The sequence below is a fragment of the Coccinella septempunctata genome, chromosome 7 (genome assembly GCF_907165205.1).
Source record: "Coccinella septempunctata chromosome 7, icCocSept1.1, whole genome shotgun sequence".
Taxonomy (NCBI): Eukaryota; Metazoa; Arthropoda; class Insecta; order Coleoptera; family Coccinellidae; genus Coccinella; species Coccinella septempunctata.
In genome coordinates, this window is record NC_058195.1 from 28,106,075 (window position 1) to 28,119,910 (window position 13,836).

Here is a 13,836-nt window from a genome sequence, read left to right on the forward strand (position 1 = left end):
TTTTCTCCAACCAGTTCTTCCAAATCTTCATTATCGTCGTCTATCCTGTAATTTATTCTCGATTCTCGTTCGATCGAGTCCGCCAATGCATCTGCCTTATCAGTATTGGTATAAGCCATTCCCCTTTCTCCGTGTAGGGGTGGAATTTTAGTCTTTTCTCCTCGTAGGCTTTTTTGCATTCTCCATGCAGAATGATCGATTGTATTCAGTTCTTGAACCCTTTTGTTCCATCTGCTTGTTCTTAGATCTTTCAGGGCATTTTTCAGAACTTGGCTATGTCGGTTGAGGTTCCTTCTATTTAGATCATTTTTGTTCATCCTATATATTCTTCTGAGTCTTCGATTTTCTTGTATAAGATCTTTTACTTCTTTAGGCGTATCGCCATGCGGATGACTTGGAGCTGGTCTCTTCACTCTTCTCGTGCTTTTTTCGTAAGCTTTCAATATAATCTCTTCCAGTTTATCAACCGCACATTCCAGATCGTCTGGAGTGTTTATTGTTGGAATTTCTGTTATTTCCGATTGTATTAAATGGCTGTATTTAGTCCAATTGGTATATTCTCTCATTTCCAGCAGTTTTTCTCTTGGTTCTTCTCCAATTGTCAATTCCACGGGATTGTGGTTTGAGGTTCCATCTTCCAAAGTTTCAATCGAGAATTCTTGAGTTATATTTTTCAATATCGCGATATCTATTACATCTGGTATTCCTCTTCCAAAAGCAAGATATGTCGGTAGCTCTGGTCCAATAACTATGGCATTTTGTTTTTCGGCGAAATCCTTGAGTTTTTTGCCATTTCTATTCTCTGTTATGCTATTCCATAATGGGGATTTACAGTTGAAATCTCCGATGGAGATTTTCGGGTTTGATCCTTCCAACATGTTGTTTATCTCTTCTTTCAATAGATTGTTTTGTGGTGGCTTATACGCCGAGGTTATTTCGACTCTTTGCCGATTTAATTCGGCAACAATCGTCACTTTTTCTGTTTTTCCTTGTGTTTCGTCAGATCTACTTTTAAAGTAGTGTTTCAGATCTGTTCTCACCAATATTGCTACTCCTCCTCCGGTGTTTGTAATTCTGTCACATCTATATGTTTCATAATTCATGAAATTCAGTCTTCTGTTCCGGTTTATTCTTGTTTCCTGTAGGGCTATAATATCAGGTTATCTTTCTGATATTATTTGTTCTATCTCGGCTTTCCGAGTGTTGATCCCGTTTATGTTCCACGAGATTATCTTGAGGGATTTCTTCCTAATATCCGTAAGGTCCATTAATTCAGTTTACTGAATAATGTTTGGAGTTTTTTCTCCATTTCCCTCTCAATTTTCAACATTATCTTGTTGAAAATTTTTTCCGTGAAGATATCTAAATCATCGGCTGATTCAGATATCTTTTTCTTCTCCTGTTGACTGTTCACAGCTTGTTTCATTGTAAGCTTTTTCTGTCCTTCTTTTTTCTGGACGGGTTTTGGAGTCTCCCTCTTCTTTTCCTGCTCTGTAGGTTGGATCTTCGCTACTTCCTGAATTTTTTGTTCAGAAGTTGTTGTTTTTGTTACCTTCTTTTTCTGTTCAACTGATTTTCGGGAATTTTTCTTTCTGGTCACCAACTTGAACTTGCTACATCCTTTGTAGCTAGCTGGATGGCCCTCTTCTCCACATAAGACGCATGTGGCATTTCTCTCTTCACCTTTTCTGGTGAGTGTGCAGTCATTGCTGCTGTGGCTTCCTGAGCACTTCACGCATCTCCACGGGAAGGAGCATTTGTTTTGTGCATGCCCGTACCTTTGGCACCTAAAGCACTGGCTTGGACTTTCAGGCCTCTTTTTATGCTCAACCACAATACAGAGGTTGTAGAGTGGCTTCACTTCGAATATTTCCTTTTTCTGGGTTTTAACCAGGTAGAGAGGTATTTGTTTCTTTGTCTTGTTCGATGTCATTCTGGACACCTCAGCGTCTGTTATTCCCTGGAATATCAGGTCGTCCTTAATCAACGCAAGATCAGCGTCGATTGGTAAATGCCTAATAACGGCATATATCTTCTTCTCCTCCTCCATTTGGTAGGTAAAAAATTCTTTACCATGCTGCTCGAAGAATGTAGTGATTTTTCTAAAATCATCTACGGTTGACGCGATGATTTTTATACCGTCTTTAACTGTAGTTGCACGGTTGTAATTTATCCTTTTTGTGTAGAGAGCTTTAGATATCTCTACCCAATCTGAGGTGCCCATCATCGTGATGGGTGGAATTTTATCTCTTTTAGGCACTTCCGTTGCCTTCTTGACAGTCTCCTCATCAGAAGAGGAGCTTTCTTTTCGCGCGCGTTTAGTTGGGGGCGCGTTTGGGGCCTTCGCGACCTGCGTTGAATCATTTTTCCTTGTTTCGGGTTGTGAAACAATTCCATTAAGGGAATTATTTTTGGAACCCGCTACCGGCTTTGTGATTGCGGCGTAAGTGGGAGATTTCGTCATATTATTGCGGGTCATTTCCTCCCTCAAGAGGCGCATCTCACCGACCAACTGTGACACAGTTTCAGTCAGTTTGACTATTTGAGCTTTCAACTGCCCATTTTCTTCTCTGAGCTTTACAAGCTCCTCGTGTTCGCCTTCGCTGAACTCTTCAGCATCGGTCGCTTCCATGTAGGAGCCCTCATTATCTGAGGTTTCCGACATGGTTTTATAATCAAAAATCTCAAAATATCAAATAATTTGAAAATAATAAAATATTCAGAAATCTTCACTAAAATAGTCTAATATAAAACTATGGTATAAAGCCGAATGTTTTATACGCTATGATAAAAATCAGAAAAGAGATACGAAAAATAAGCTCACCTGATGTTTTCTGCAGTACCAACGAGAAAATAAAAAAAATTCTCTGGACACTTAGGATGAACACCAACTTTGAAAATTTTAACGAATTAAAATTCCGATAACAAATATAGAACCTACACAACTTCACAGACGGAATCAAATATTCCGTAGCTTGGTTAGTGGGCACTTTCACCTCCGCTTTCTCTTTTACGGCACTGTGACACTTCGACTTTCTCGTCCGCTTTCTCTTTTATAGCACTAGGAGCACTGTAGCACGTCTTCTCCTGTCAAGCGAATGTTTTGAGTCCGCAGCAAGACTCGATCGCGCGTATTTAAGTTCAGAATATTTAGAAGCTGTTCATAGGTGCCAGCATAAACCAGTCTCCTTCTCGGATCATAATGCTTTGGTAATTGATATCAAACGGAACGAAAAAAGTAATTTTTTGAATCATGGTAGGTCCTATTGGAAATTCAAAAAGTCGTTCATAACAGAAGAAATTTCTAAAATGTTCAAAGTAGAATATACAAAAATGAGAAGTCATATATTATACAGGGAAAATATAGGGAAATGGTGGATAGAAATCTTTAAGAAACGCGCAAAAGCTTTCTTCAAGAGGGTGGAATTTGAAGTAAACTCGCATGAGAGGAAAACTATACAGTTTTATAACAACGTACTATTTGACCTGAAAAATAAGCTGAATCATGATCCTAATTGTGTAGAAGAATTCAAGGATGTGAAAAACATTTTACTCAATCTTAAACAAAAACAAATCGATAGGAAATTCAAAAATAAAAGTAAAGATGACATAAACGGAAAAATTTCACTTTATGACTATATGAAACAGAGGAGAAATAGAATATCTGCGATAACAAAATTAAAACGGGACGGGGATACTAGAATTCTGAAGGAAACAGCCGAAATTTCGGAATACGTTTTCAGCACGTATAAACAAAAATTTTCTTGTACAAATGTACATGATAGGGAAAAGTCGACAAAATTCACAGATGCGTTGAAACATAAAATTGAAATTCATAACCTCAACAAAATTAATACATATATAACGGCAGATGAGGTTTTTGATGTAATAAAAAATGCACAAAAGAAAAAAACGCCTGGTTTAGATGGTTTACCATATGAATTTTACTTACAGTTTTTTGATACGGTCGGGGAGAACTTAACCAAAGTTTTGAACGAATATTTCACTTACGCCAACAAAACTCCAGAAGAATTCGTACAAGGAGTGATAGTATTGATACCTAAAGATAAAAACGCAATAAAGTTGGAACATTTTCGGCCAATTACTCTTCTCAACACGGATTATAAAATCTTAACAAAAATTCTTGCAGGAAGATTAGATCAGGAGACGGAAGAAATCAGTGGTAGGTATCAGGCTGCACGAAAACGAAAAAGTATTATGAATAACCTACTTAAATTACGGGACTTAGTAATATTTTTAGAGACAGAAAACCTAGAAAATATCGCACTTCTTGCGATAGATCTTTTACAGACCTTCGATAGCGTGAAACATGAGTTCCTTTGGGACGTACTTTCAAAAATTGGTTTAGAAGGAAAAATCTTAGATTTGATTAAAATATTGTATAGACGTGCGAAGTCAAAACTTTTGATCAATGGGTACCTAACAAATTTTTTTGAAGTAAAAAAGTCGATAAGACAAGGTTGTCCCTTATCAATGATCTTATTTTGCTGGGTAGTGGAACCATTATTGGAGATGATAGGCGTACAGATAAGTGGTATAAAAATGAAGACTGAAACAATTAAAGTATGCGCATACGCGGACGATATCACCATAATTGTTACGAACAAAACTGATATAAAAATAATTGAAGACATTCTGGAACAGTTCGAAGAAGTTTCTTATCTTAGGGTGAGCAGGGAAAAAACTAAAATAATTTTATTGGGCAAAACGAAAGAGGGATTTTTGAAGTCAAACTTTCGAATAACAAATGAAATCAAGATACTGGGAGTTTGGTTTAGGAATAGTTTGAAGGAAATGATAGAAAAAACTTGGAATGAAGTCATTGAAAAAATTAAAGTAACCCTCCTACTCAGCTATGTGCGGAACTTAGATTTAATAAGAAAGATTTGGTTTGTCAATACATATGTAGGGGAGAGTTCCTTTGAATCGGACGGCCCATGAACCGGACGCTACAGTTTTCTACTACACTCGATAGTAATTTAGCATCCTTTACGTAAATCCTATTTTTGCAACATCGATCGATATCTCTTGGAAAATAGCCAACCCTGTGGCTCGCGCCTTGTTGCAAAAATGGGATTTACGTAAAGGGTGCTAAATTACCATCGAGTGTAGTAGAAAACTGTAGCGTCCGGTTCATGGGCCGTCCGATTCAAAGGAACTCTCCCCTACTATCTAAAACATGGTATGTAGCGCAAATATTGCCGATGCCTCACAAAAAAGGTCGAGTAATTGTGAAAATGACTGGAAATTATATATGGAGAGGAAATTTTTATAGGGTTAGCAGGCCGCAGTTAGAATTGAATGAAGAACAGGGAGGGTTAAATTTAATTAACGTTGAATTGAAAACAATGGCGTTATTCATAAAAACACAGTTTATTTCCTGGACCTTGACTTCAGAAAAAATTGACTATTGCACACTACTCCAGGAACTTTTTGAAGAGACAAAATTGATATACTCAAGTGGTAGGATTTTCGGAAAAATTAGGGAGGCAATTAAGAGTAACAATAAACATCTAAAAAAACAGGGAGAAGTCAATACGAAAAAAATTTATCAATTATTCTTGAAAACACATAAAGTCAAAAATAAAATAGAACAAAAGTATCCCTATTTAAACTGGAATAAAATTTGGGCCAATCTAAATAAATCAGAAATCAATACGGAATGGAAATCATCCTTATATAAGTGCTTGAACGAAACGTGGCCCGTAAGTGAGAAACTTTTTTCGCACGGTGTGATATCAGAACCGTACTGCACCATCTGTCAAGGCCCCGTGGATACAATTATCCACAGATTGAAATTCTGTAACACCGGGAGGGAGGCCTGGAACTGGCTTAATAAGAAACTCAAACATAGGTTCTTTATTGACATTGAGAATAAAAATCATTTGGAACTAGTATTATGTGCACCATCAAAGAAACGTAGATTGAATACATGGATGTGGTACATAGCAGCGTTAGTACATTACAACGTAGGAAGGAAAAAATTGGCATCATTAGAATTTGTAGAGATGATTAGGGAAGAAAGGAACCGTATTGTAGAGGAGGGAAAAATTAAATTATTTTCAAAGGAAATTTTTTACTATTGAGCAAAAATCTTAATTGTTAAAAATGTTATGGAAATTTTTTGCTATTGAGCAAAAATCTTAATTGTTAAAAATGTTATGTATTTTCGTGACTTTGTAAACTTGGTTTTAAATAAAATTTAAAAAAAAAAAAATGAATGTAGTGTTTCTTGTTTTCTTTAATTATATATAGGTATGTTTTTGTTTTTTTTTGTACTATGCTATTTTTTGTTCTTCTCTCTCTTTCTTGATGTTTCATTTTTGGATTGAGTTCAATATTGAGTTGTTCTTCTTTTATTCATTATATATATGATGTTATACCTCAATTTATGTACATGTTGATACAGTAGTGGACTTTGAATAGTCCGTTGTATTCCTTATTTCTAAAAAATATATAAACCTTTTATTTACAAAAATTGACACGAGGGAGCGTAGCGCTTGTTTGGAATTCTCAATACTCAATGAAAATCATGAAATTTCCCAAGTGACAGTCATTCTTATTATTGTATCGTTAATTTTTCAATTTTTGGTAATTATTGACATCTCAACTGAATATCTTCCCGGACATTGCGATTAGCATAATTTATAAAATGAAAATTTACCTTCGATCGTCCAATAACTGCCCCCTTGATGCCATAAGCTTTTGTCTACTTTTCTTGCACAACTTTATCTGATAAACCTCTTGCTCCATGACTTTCGCTCGTTCCAATTCAATCTCTCGTAAGTCAAGTCTGTAACTGATAAAATGAATACTCTATGAACTCGGTTGTAGAAGTAACGAATCAGCAATTGAATAGGAAATAACTTCCAAAGGGAATTTATCGACTTGAATACAATTTGTTATTATGAACATTCATTAGGTACTATACTATAAACTTTTCCATGGGATTCATTCCTATCGAGGCAGGTTCAACAGAGAACTATTCACGTTGAGAAATATATCAAATAAAATTTACCCTTTCTGAAAATAGTCTGGGGAAGACAGATAAACTATGAGAAAGAGAACGCAAATCCTTCAAAAGAGAAAGTTTGGAAGTTTTTCCATTTCAGAGACTGCTTGGATATACAATGAATATTCAGTTTATAGATCTACAGGTCCAATTCATGGGGAAACTCAATTATGTAATGCCTGATGTCGATTGAAATTTATTCTGGGAGAATTCTGCATTTCCTGAAACTCCAGGGCACTATGGCAGTTGATATTATCTATGGTTTACTGAGGAATCGCCTGTCTGATGTCGACTGGAATCAGTGCCTATCTTCGGAGGACATTGATGTTGTGTGGAGTTCCTTCAGGTGTCTGATTACTCGAGCGGTCGAGGCGTGTTCGAGCACTAGGATTGTACAGTTGAGTCCGTCCAAGCCGTGGATCAATCGCAGTATTCTTAGCATTAGTCCGGGAGGTGGCGTCACTTTTGAACTAGTGATCGATCTTCACACGAATTTTTTAGGATGAGTAGTTCTCCACTTGTACATATGAGGTCCGCGCGTCAGTCAGTCCAATAGCGGTGGGCGTGGGCGTGGGAGGTGGTGAAACTCACCGGAAAAATCTCAAAAATAAGTGATTGATCTCCACGTGAAACTTTGTAATAATGGAAATTATTCATGATTATGAGTGAAAATGGGCATCAGTCACTTTCCCGATGGTGGAAACATCGTCAGTCAGGCTGTTGAAGTGGTCAGAAAAATCTGAAAATTGAAGTGATCGCACCTTATGCAGTTCGAATGACGCATATTCCACCGGCATCGTGCCGGCTGACGATTATTTATCGTGTGTACATAACAATTACTTGTTTATTATACACGGTGTTTCATAATATAAATAAATGAATAAAATTTATTGATCTTTTTGGACCCTTAAGAAATGTATAGGACAAGTCATATATTATGACAAATACAAGAGAAAAAAAATAACAAATTCCACAAATGTAGTCCTTAAGGAACTCCCTCACACTATAGTAACACCTGTTAGTTCTCTACTTCTCTCTTGAAAGATTTTCCAAACATTGATTTCAAGTGATTGGGCAAATGGTTATATAATTTGATACCTATATAACTCGGTGGGGACTCGTATTTAACAGTATGATGCCTGGGGAAGGCTATGGTAACAGTGTGTCATGTTTCATACCCATGAAAATCAGAGCATTTCCTGTATTTTCCGATGTTCAGGTGGATATAAACAAGACAATTAAGGATGAATCTACAAGGGAAGGGAAGAATACGAAACTACCTGAAAATCGGACGACATGAATCACGTGACCGAAGTTTGAATATAAGCCTATATAATGACGCGTTTCTAAGAAATGAAAACTCGAAATTGTTGAAATGTTTCCTGATTGTAGGAAACTACAAGAAAATTGTTCGAAAATTGTTCGAAAATTGTTCGAAAATTGTGTTCATTCAGAAAATGAAATTCAATTTGGAAACCAAAAAAAAAATCACGAACATCGAAGGTTTTCCGCCATTTTGAATTTTTTTCGGAGTTCTTCATCTTTTCTGAATTGTGCACTCAAAAATACCTTGATGTGACCAGAAACCGTTACTTTGTGGTTCATACATAACTGAGCACACTCAATAGAATATTGCTCAAATACGACGTTGAACACCTTATTTCTCGTTTATGCCCATTATATAATAATGAATAATTTACATTATTACAAAGTTTCACGTGGAGATCAATCACTTTTTTTTGAGATTTTTCCGGCGAGTTCCACCGCCTCCCACACCCACGCCCACCACGGTCGCGCTGACTGACTTTCGATTTCGAGTACAGTAATAGTGCAACTCTCTAATTAATCACATTTGAGTTGCAGATAAATCACTAATAAAAAAGCGAGACCACCTCCCGGACTACATGGTTCGTACCAAAAGAAGTCTTTGGCATCGCTATCTGCGACGCAGAACTCAGAGAAATTTCGACACGCATAGACAGTACTCAAATATGGTTTCTGCTGCTATTGGTGAGCTAGAAGGAAGTATGAGATGAAATTGGTTACTTCTGGGAGCCGCAAGAAATTCTACAAACATGTCCGATCCATGTTAAATTCCAGGGTGTCGGTGCCTGTGTTGCGGGGATCGTCGGGTGGTGAGTGTGCCGATGATAGTGAATCTGCGGACGTGCTTTCAGACAGTTTCGCTAGTGTGTTTACTTGTGAACCTCTGGGTGACCTGCCGGGTGTTGGTGTTCCCCGGTCTGAGGCTTCGATGGATTTTGTCGAGGTGACTGAGGTGGAGGTGACAGAGCTTCTTACTAAGCTGGATCCTTCCTGCTCCCCTGGTCCTGATGGAATATCGGCGATGGTACTCAAGACATGTGCTGACCTAGTTGCCGCTCCTATTACGGAAATAATACGCTCGTCCTTATGATTGGGTCGGTTGCCGAGGGAATGGAAGTCTGCAAGGGTAACCCCTGTTTATAAGGGGGGTGATAAACAACTCGCCTCCAACTATCGTCCTATTAGTCTGACATCCATTGTGGCGAAAATTGCAGAAAAGGTCATTTATTCGCGAATGGTACCTTTCTTGATATCCAATGGGACCATTCGTGACTATCAGCATGGTTTTGTTCCGGGACGATCGGTCATCACGTGCTTGCTTCAGTGTCTTAATTCGTGGACTTCATCTCTTGATTCTGATTCTCCGGTGGACGTTATATACCTCGATTTTTCAAAAGCTTTCGATCGTGTTCCTTTGAGGAGACTACTGGGCAAGCTTGATCATTTCGGGATCAGGGGTGAGCTACTTCGGTGGATCGAGTCATTTTTGAGCGATCGGGAATTTTCGGTGAAAGTTGGTGAATCCCTTTCATCTAGTCGGCCCGTGGTGAGTGGCGTCCCGCAGGGCTCGGTGCTCGGTCCGGTGCTTTTTCTCGTTTTTGTCGCCGACCTTGTGCGAGTGATATCCTCCAGGTGCGCTGCGTACGCAGATGACTTCAAATTATTTTCTGATGCTTTTACATCCACACTTCAGAGTGATTTGGACAGTATATGCGAATGGTGTGAACAATGGTTACTTCCTCTGAATGTCGAAAAATGTGCTGTGCTTCATCTTGGTAAAAATAACCCTCGGCGATGTTATAATATCGGTGGTGTTCCGCTCCGGTCGGTCGATCAACATAGTGACCTGGGCGTGATTATGACGTCTGATTTATCGTGGTCGGCGCATATAGATAGTGTCGTGGGAAGAGCTCGACGTTTGGTCTATTTGATCCGGAGGTCGTTTCCTCGATGTACCGTTGAGATGGCTAAAATCCTTTACACCACTTACGTTCGCCCTCTTATGGAGTTTGCTGGTCCGGTATGGACGCCTTCGTTGGTAAGAGATCGGGAGCGACTTGAGTTGGTTCAGAGAAGTGCGACGCGTTTGCCGTACGGTAGGGTGCGTCCCTGTTATGATGATAGGCTCCGTCTACTTGGTCTCCGGTCATTTATGGACCGTCGTGAGCGAGGTGACCTTATCATAACTTATAGGGCCTTGCACGGCCTCTTCGGATGCGACATCTTTTCACTTTGAACACCGGCAATTTGCGAGGCCATTCGTTGAAGTTGTACCATGAGAAGTATCGGACTTCGCAGAGACAGCATTTCCTCTGTAACAGGATCTTTGACAGGTGGAATTCCCTTCCGAGTCGCGTCGTTAGTGCGCCAAGTGTGAATGCCTTCAAGAACCGCCTGGATGGACTGAGGTGTTGATTGTAATTTCTGTTAATTGTTTTTGATGTTTTTTTTTTACTGTTGTATCACATGTAAGTGCATTTTTTTTTCTTGAGGGATTATAGGCCCTTGCCTCCCCTCTTATTCAAATGTTAATAATAATAATAATAATAATAATAAATGTCTAATGTCTGGCCTGCCTGGCAGCTATCTGGTAGATGGCCTGCCGGGTAGCCATCGTAACGACGTAGACGGTGCAGCCAGCCACGCCTGCTGTCCGCAGTCCCATTCCTTTTTCCTCTCTCTTTCACATCCTTTATAGGGGTGCTCTTTCTGCTCCCATTTCTCTACCCCTCACCCAAACCGAGAAAAGGGAGCACAAAGCCATGGAAATGGTGATTACGAGAAGCCTCGGAAACAAGTCGCTGCCTGGGGATCGTCAGGGCATGTCTGGAGCCGGCGCTGGACATGACAGCATGCGGGACGTCGGTGGCAGGATGTTGAGGAAGCGGGCTCCTGCTGCAAAAGAAGCTACAGCTCCAAAGCAACAACAGCAACCAACGAGTCCAATTCAATTGCCGACTCGAACCGCTGAAGGTGCTGCGCAGGATATTCAGCCAGTGCTCACCCAAGCGGGGTTAGTTAGAAAGCGCATGAAGTGGACAACGTCCATGAATGAAACTATTGTGCGCATATATAACTCCATCACGGGACTAGGGCAGAACACGAACAACTATAGGAAAAGGCTCCATGAGGAATTCTGCAACGCCTACCCAAATCTCAATGTCACTGAACAACGAGTGGCAGACCAGTACCGCGTAATTCTGAGAAATCAACTAATACCAACGGCCCGAATCGACGCAATTAAACGGGAACTTCAGCGTCCGCTAGCAATAGAGAATAACACCAACACCTCTGATGAAATTCACATGCCTGGGCAACAACACCTAGAAGACATTGATACTGAAAGTCCATCTTGCAACCCAAGTGAGCCTGAACTCCAGGACGATAGGGAAGAGCTCCACCGACAAGTTCACTCTGACATGAGGAGATACTTCGCCGAACTGGAAGGGACAGACCCTCTTCATCGAATAACACCTCCCCGACTCAATACATCCAAAAAGCTGTCACTTATAATCGACATCTTGAATAAGGACGTTTTACCTGAATACCTACAGAACGGAAGTTCATTGGAATATCTGCATCTGGTTTTTTACTGTGCAGCGCTGACGACAGCCAAAACCTTAGGTGCAAAAATTCGCGGAACGAACAACAATGGTCCAAAATTACACAAATTATACGCGCCAGCATGGCAGAAACGTCTTCAACACAAAACAGAAAGGCTAAGAAGAGACATTGGACGACTGACGGAGTACTTGAACGGGAATCGAGGAAGAAAGGTTGTAAAAGCTGTCAAAGAGATCATGGATAGTAACAGGACACATACAGAACGAGAGACGGAGAATGCTACAGCTCACCATTGCCTCGACACTCTGAAGCAAAAATTAAGTCTATATGCAGAACGCCTGAGGAGATATAAAAGCAATTATAGCCGGAAAAGAGACAATAATTCATTCGAAAAGTCGGAAGAATCTTTCTACCGGTCACTCACATCGTCGGATGGAGAAAATGGAAAGTTACCACCAAAGGAAGCCATTGAACAATTCTGGACCGAACAATTATCAACGAAACCTCACTTCAATGGAGATACCGGATGGATTGAAGATGAAAAATCTGAAGCTATAAAATATGAGCCGATGCAGCATGACATGATCACAATTGAAGAAGTAAAATCAGCTATCAGAGGACTGCACAACTGGAAAGCACCTGGGCCTGATGGATTACAGAACTTCTGGATCAAGAAACTTTGGATCATGCATGACAAATTGACCTCCGCAATAAATGATGTCATTGAAAATCCTGAAAGAATACCAGTATTCCTCACACATGGCACAACAAACTTGTTACCTAAAGACCAAAGGAATACAGAAGACCCATCCAAGTACCGACCAATCACATGTCTTCCAACGATGTACAAATTAATCACATCGTGCATTTCAAACCGAATTCACAACCATTGCGAAAGGAATAACATCATCGCCATGCAACAGAAAGGATGCACCAAAGACAGCCGAGGGTGCAAAGAACAACTAATAATAGATTCAGTTATCTGCAATCAAGCGTTCTCCAAGCGAAGGAATCTTTACGCTGCGTACATAGACTACAAAAAAGCATTCGATTCTATACCTCACGAATGGCTCTTGACGATCTTGAAGATTTACAAGGTGGATCCCAATATTGTTAAGTTCCTGAAAAACGCCATGTCAACCTGGCGTACTAGTCTTCAAATGAAAGCAGCAGATTGCTCCATTACAACAGGACCTATTCCAATAAGACGCGGAATTTTCCAAGGAGACTCGCTGAGCCCTCTGTGGTTCTGCATGGCCCTGAATCCCTTGTCTCATAGATTGAATTCTACGGACTACGGATTTTCCATCAAGAGCGGCAGTAGAACTATGATGAAACTGAATCATCTCCTTTACATGGACGACTTGAAACTCTTCGCATCTACCAAAAAACAAATGCAACTGATGCTGAAAATGGTGGAAGGATTCTCGGAAGACATCAAAATGAAGTTTGGACTAGAAAAATGTCGACTGCTTAACATAACGAGAGGGAAAATAGAAGATGGTACGTTCAAACTCAAGGAAGGTGCAGAAATTGAGGCATTAAAGGAAGGAGACACATACAAGTATCTAGGCATAAAACAGGCAAGAAAAATCAATCAGACCCAGATGAAGAAAGAATTAACGGAGGAGTTCACCCGAAGATTGAGGAGGATAATGAGAACTGGTCTTAACAGCAAGAATCTGATAAAAGCGATTAACACCTACGCTTGCTCGGCGCTGAGCTATTCATTTGGTATTATCTCTTGGACGACCACCGATTTAGCAGCTTTACAGAGAAAAATAAGGACGATGCTGACTAAACACAATAAACATCACCCCAAAAGCTCAATAGAACGGACAGAGCTGCCACGACATCTTGGGGATAGAGGAATTGTTGATTTGTCCAACCGTATGTCCCAGGAAATTGAAGGA

At 39.8% G+C, this 13,836-nt stretch overlaps 1 protein-coding gene across 1 annotated transcript in view; it reads right to left on the reverse strand.

Moving 5' to 3' along the window:
- The window catches only part of LOC123317054, a 123,631-nt gene that overhangs the window by 26,211 nt on the left and 83,584 nt on the right, over positions 1–13,836 (reverse strand). The window contains exon 3 of the mRNA XM_044903412.1: positions 6,686–6,820. Within this exon, the coding sequence (XP_044759347.1) occupies positions 6,686–6,820 (135 nt within the window). The remainder of the gene's footprint in view (positions 1–6,685; positions 6,821–13,836) is intronic.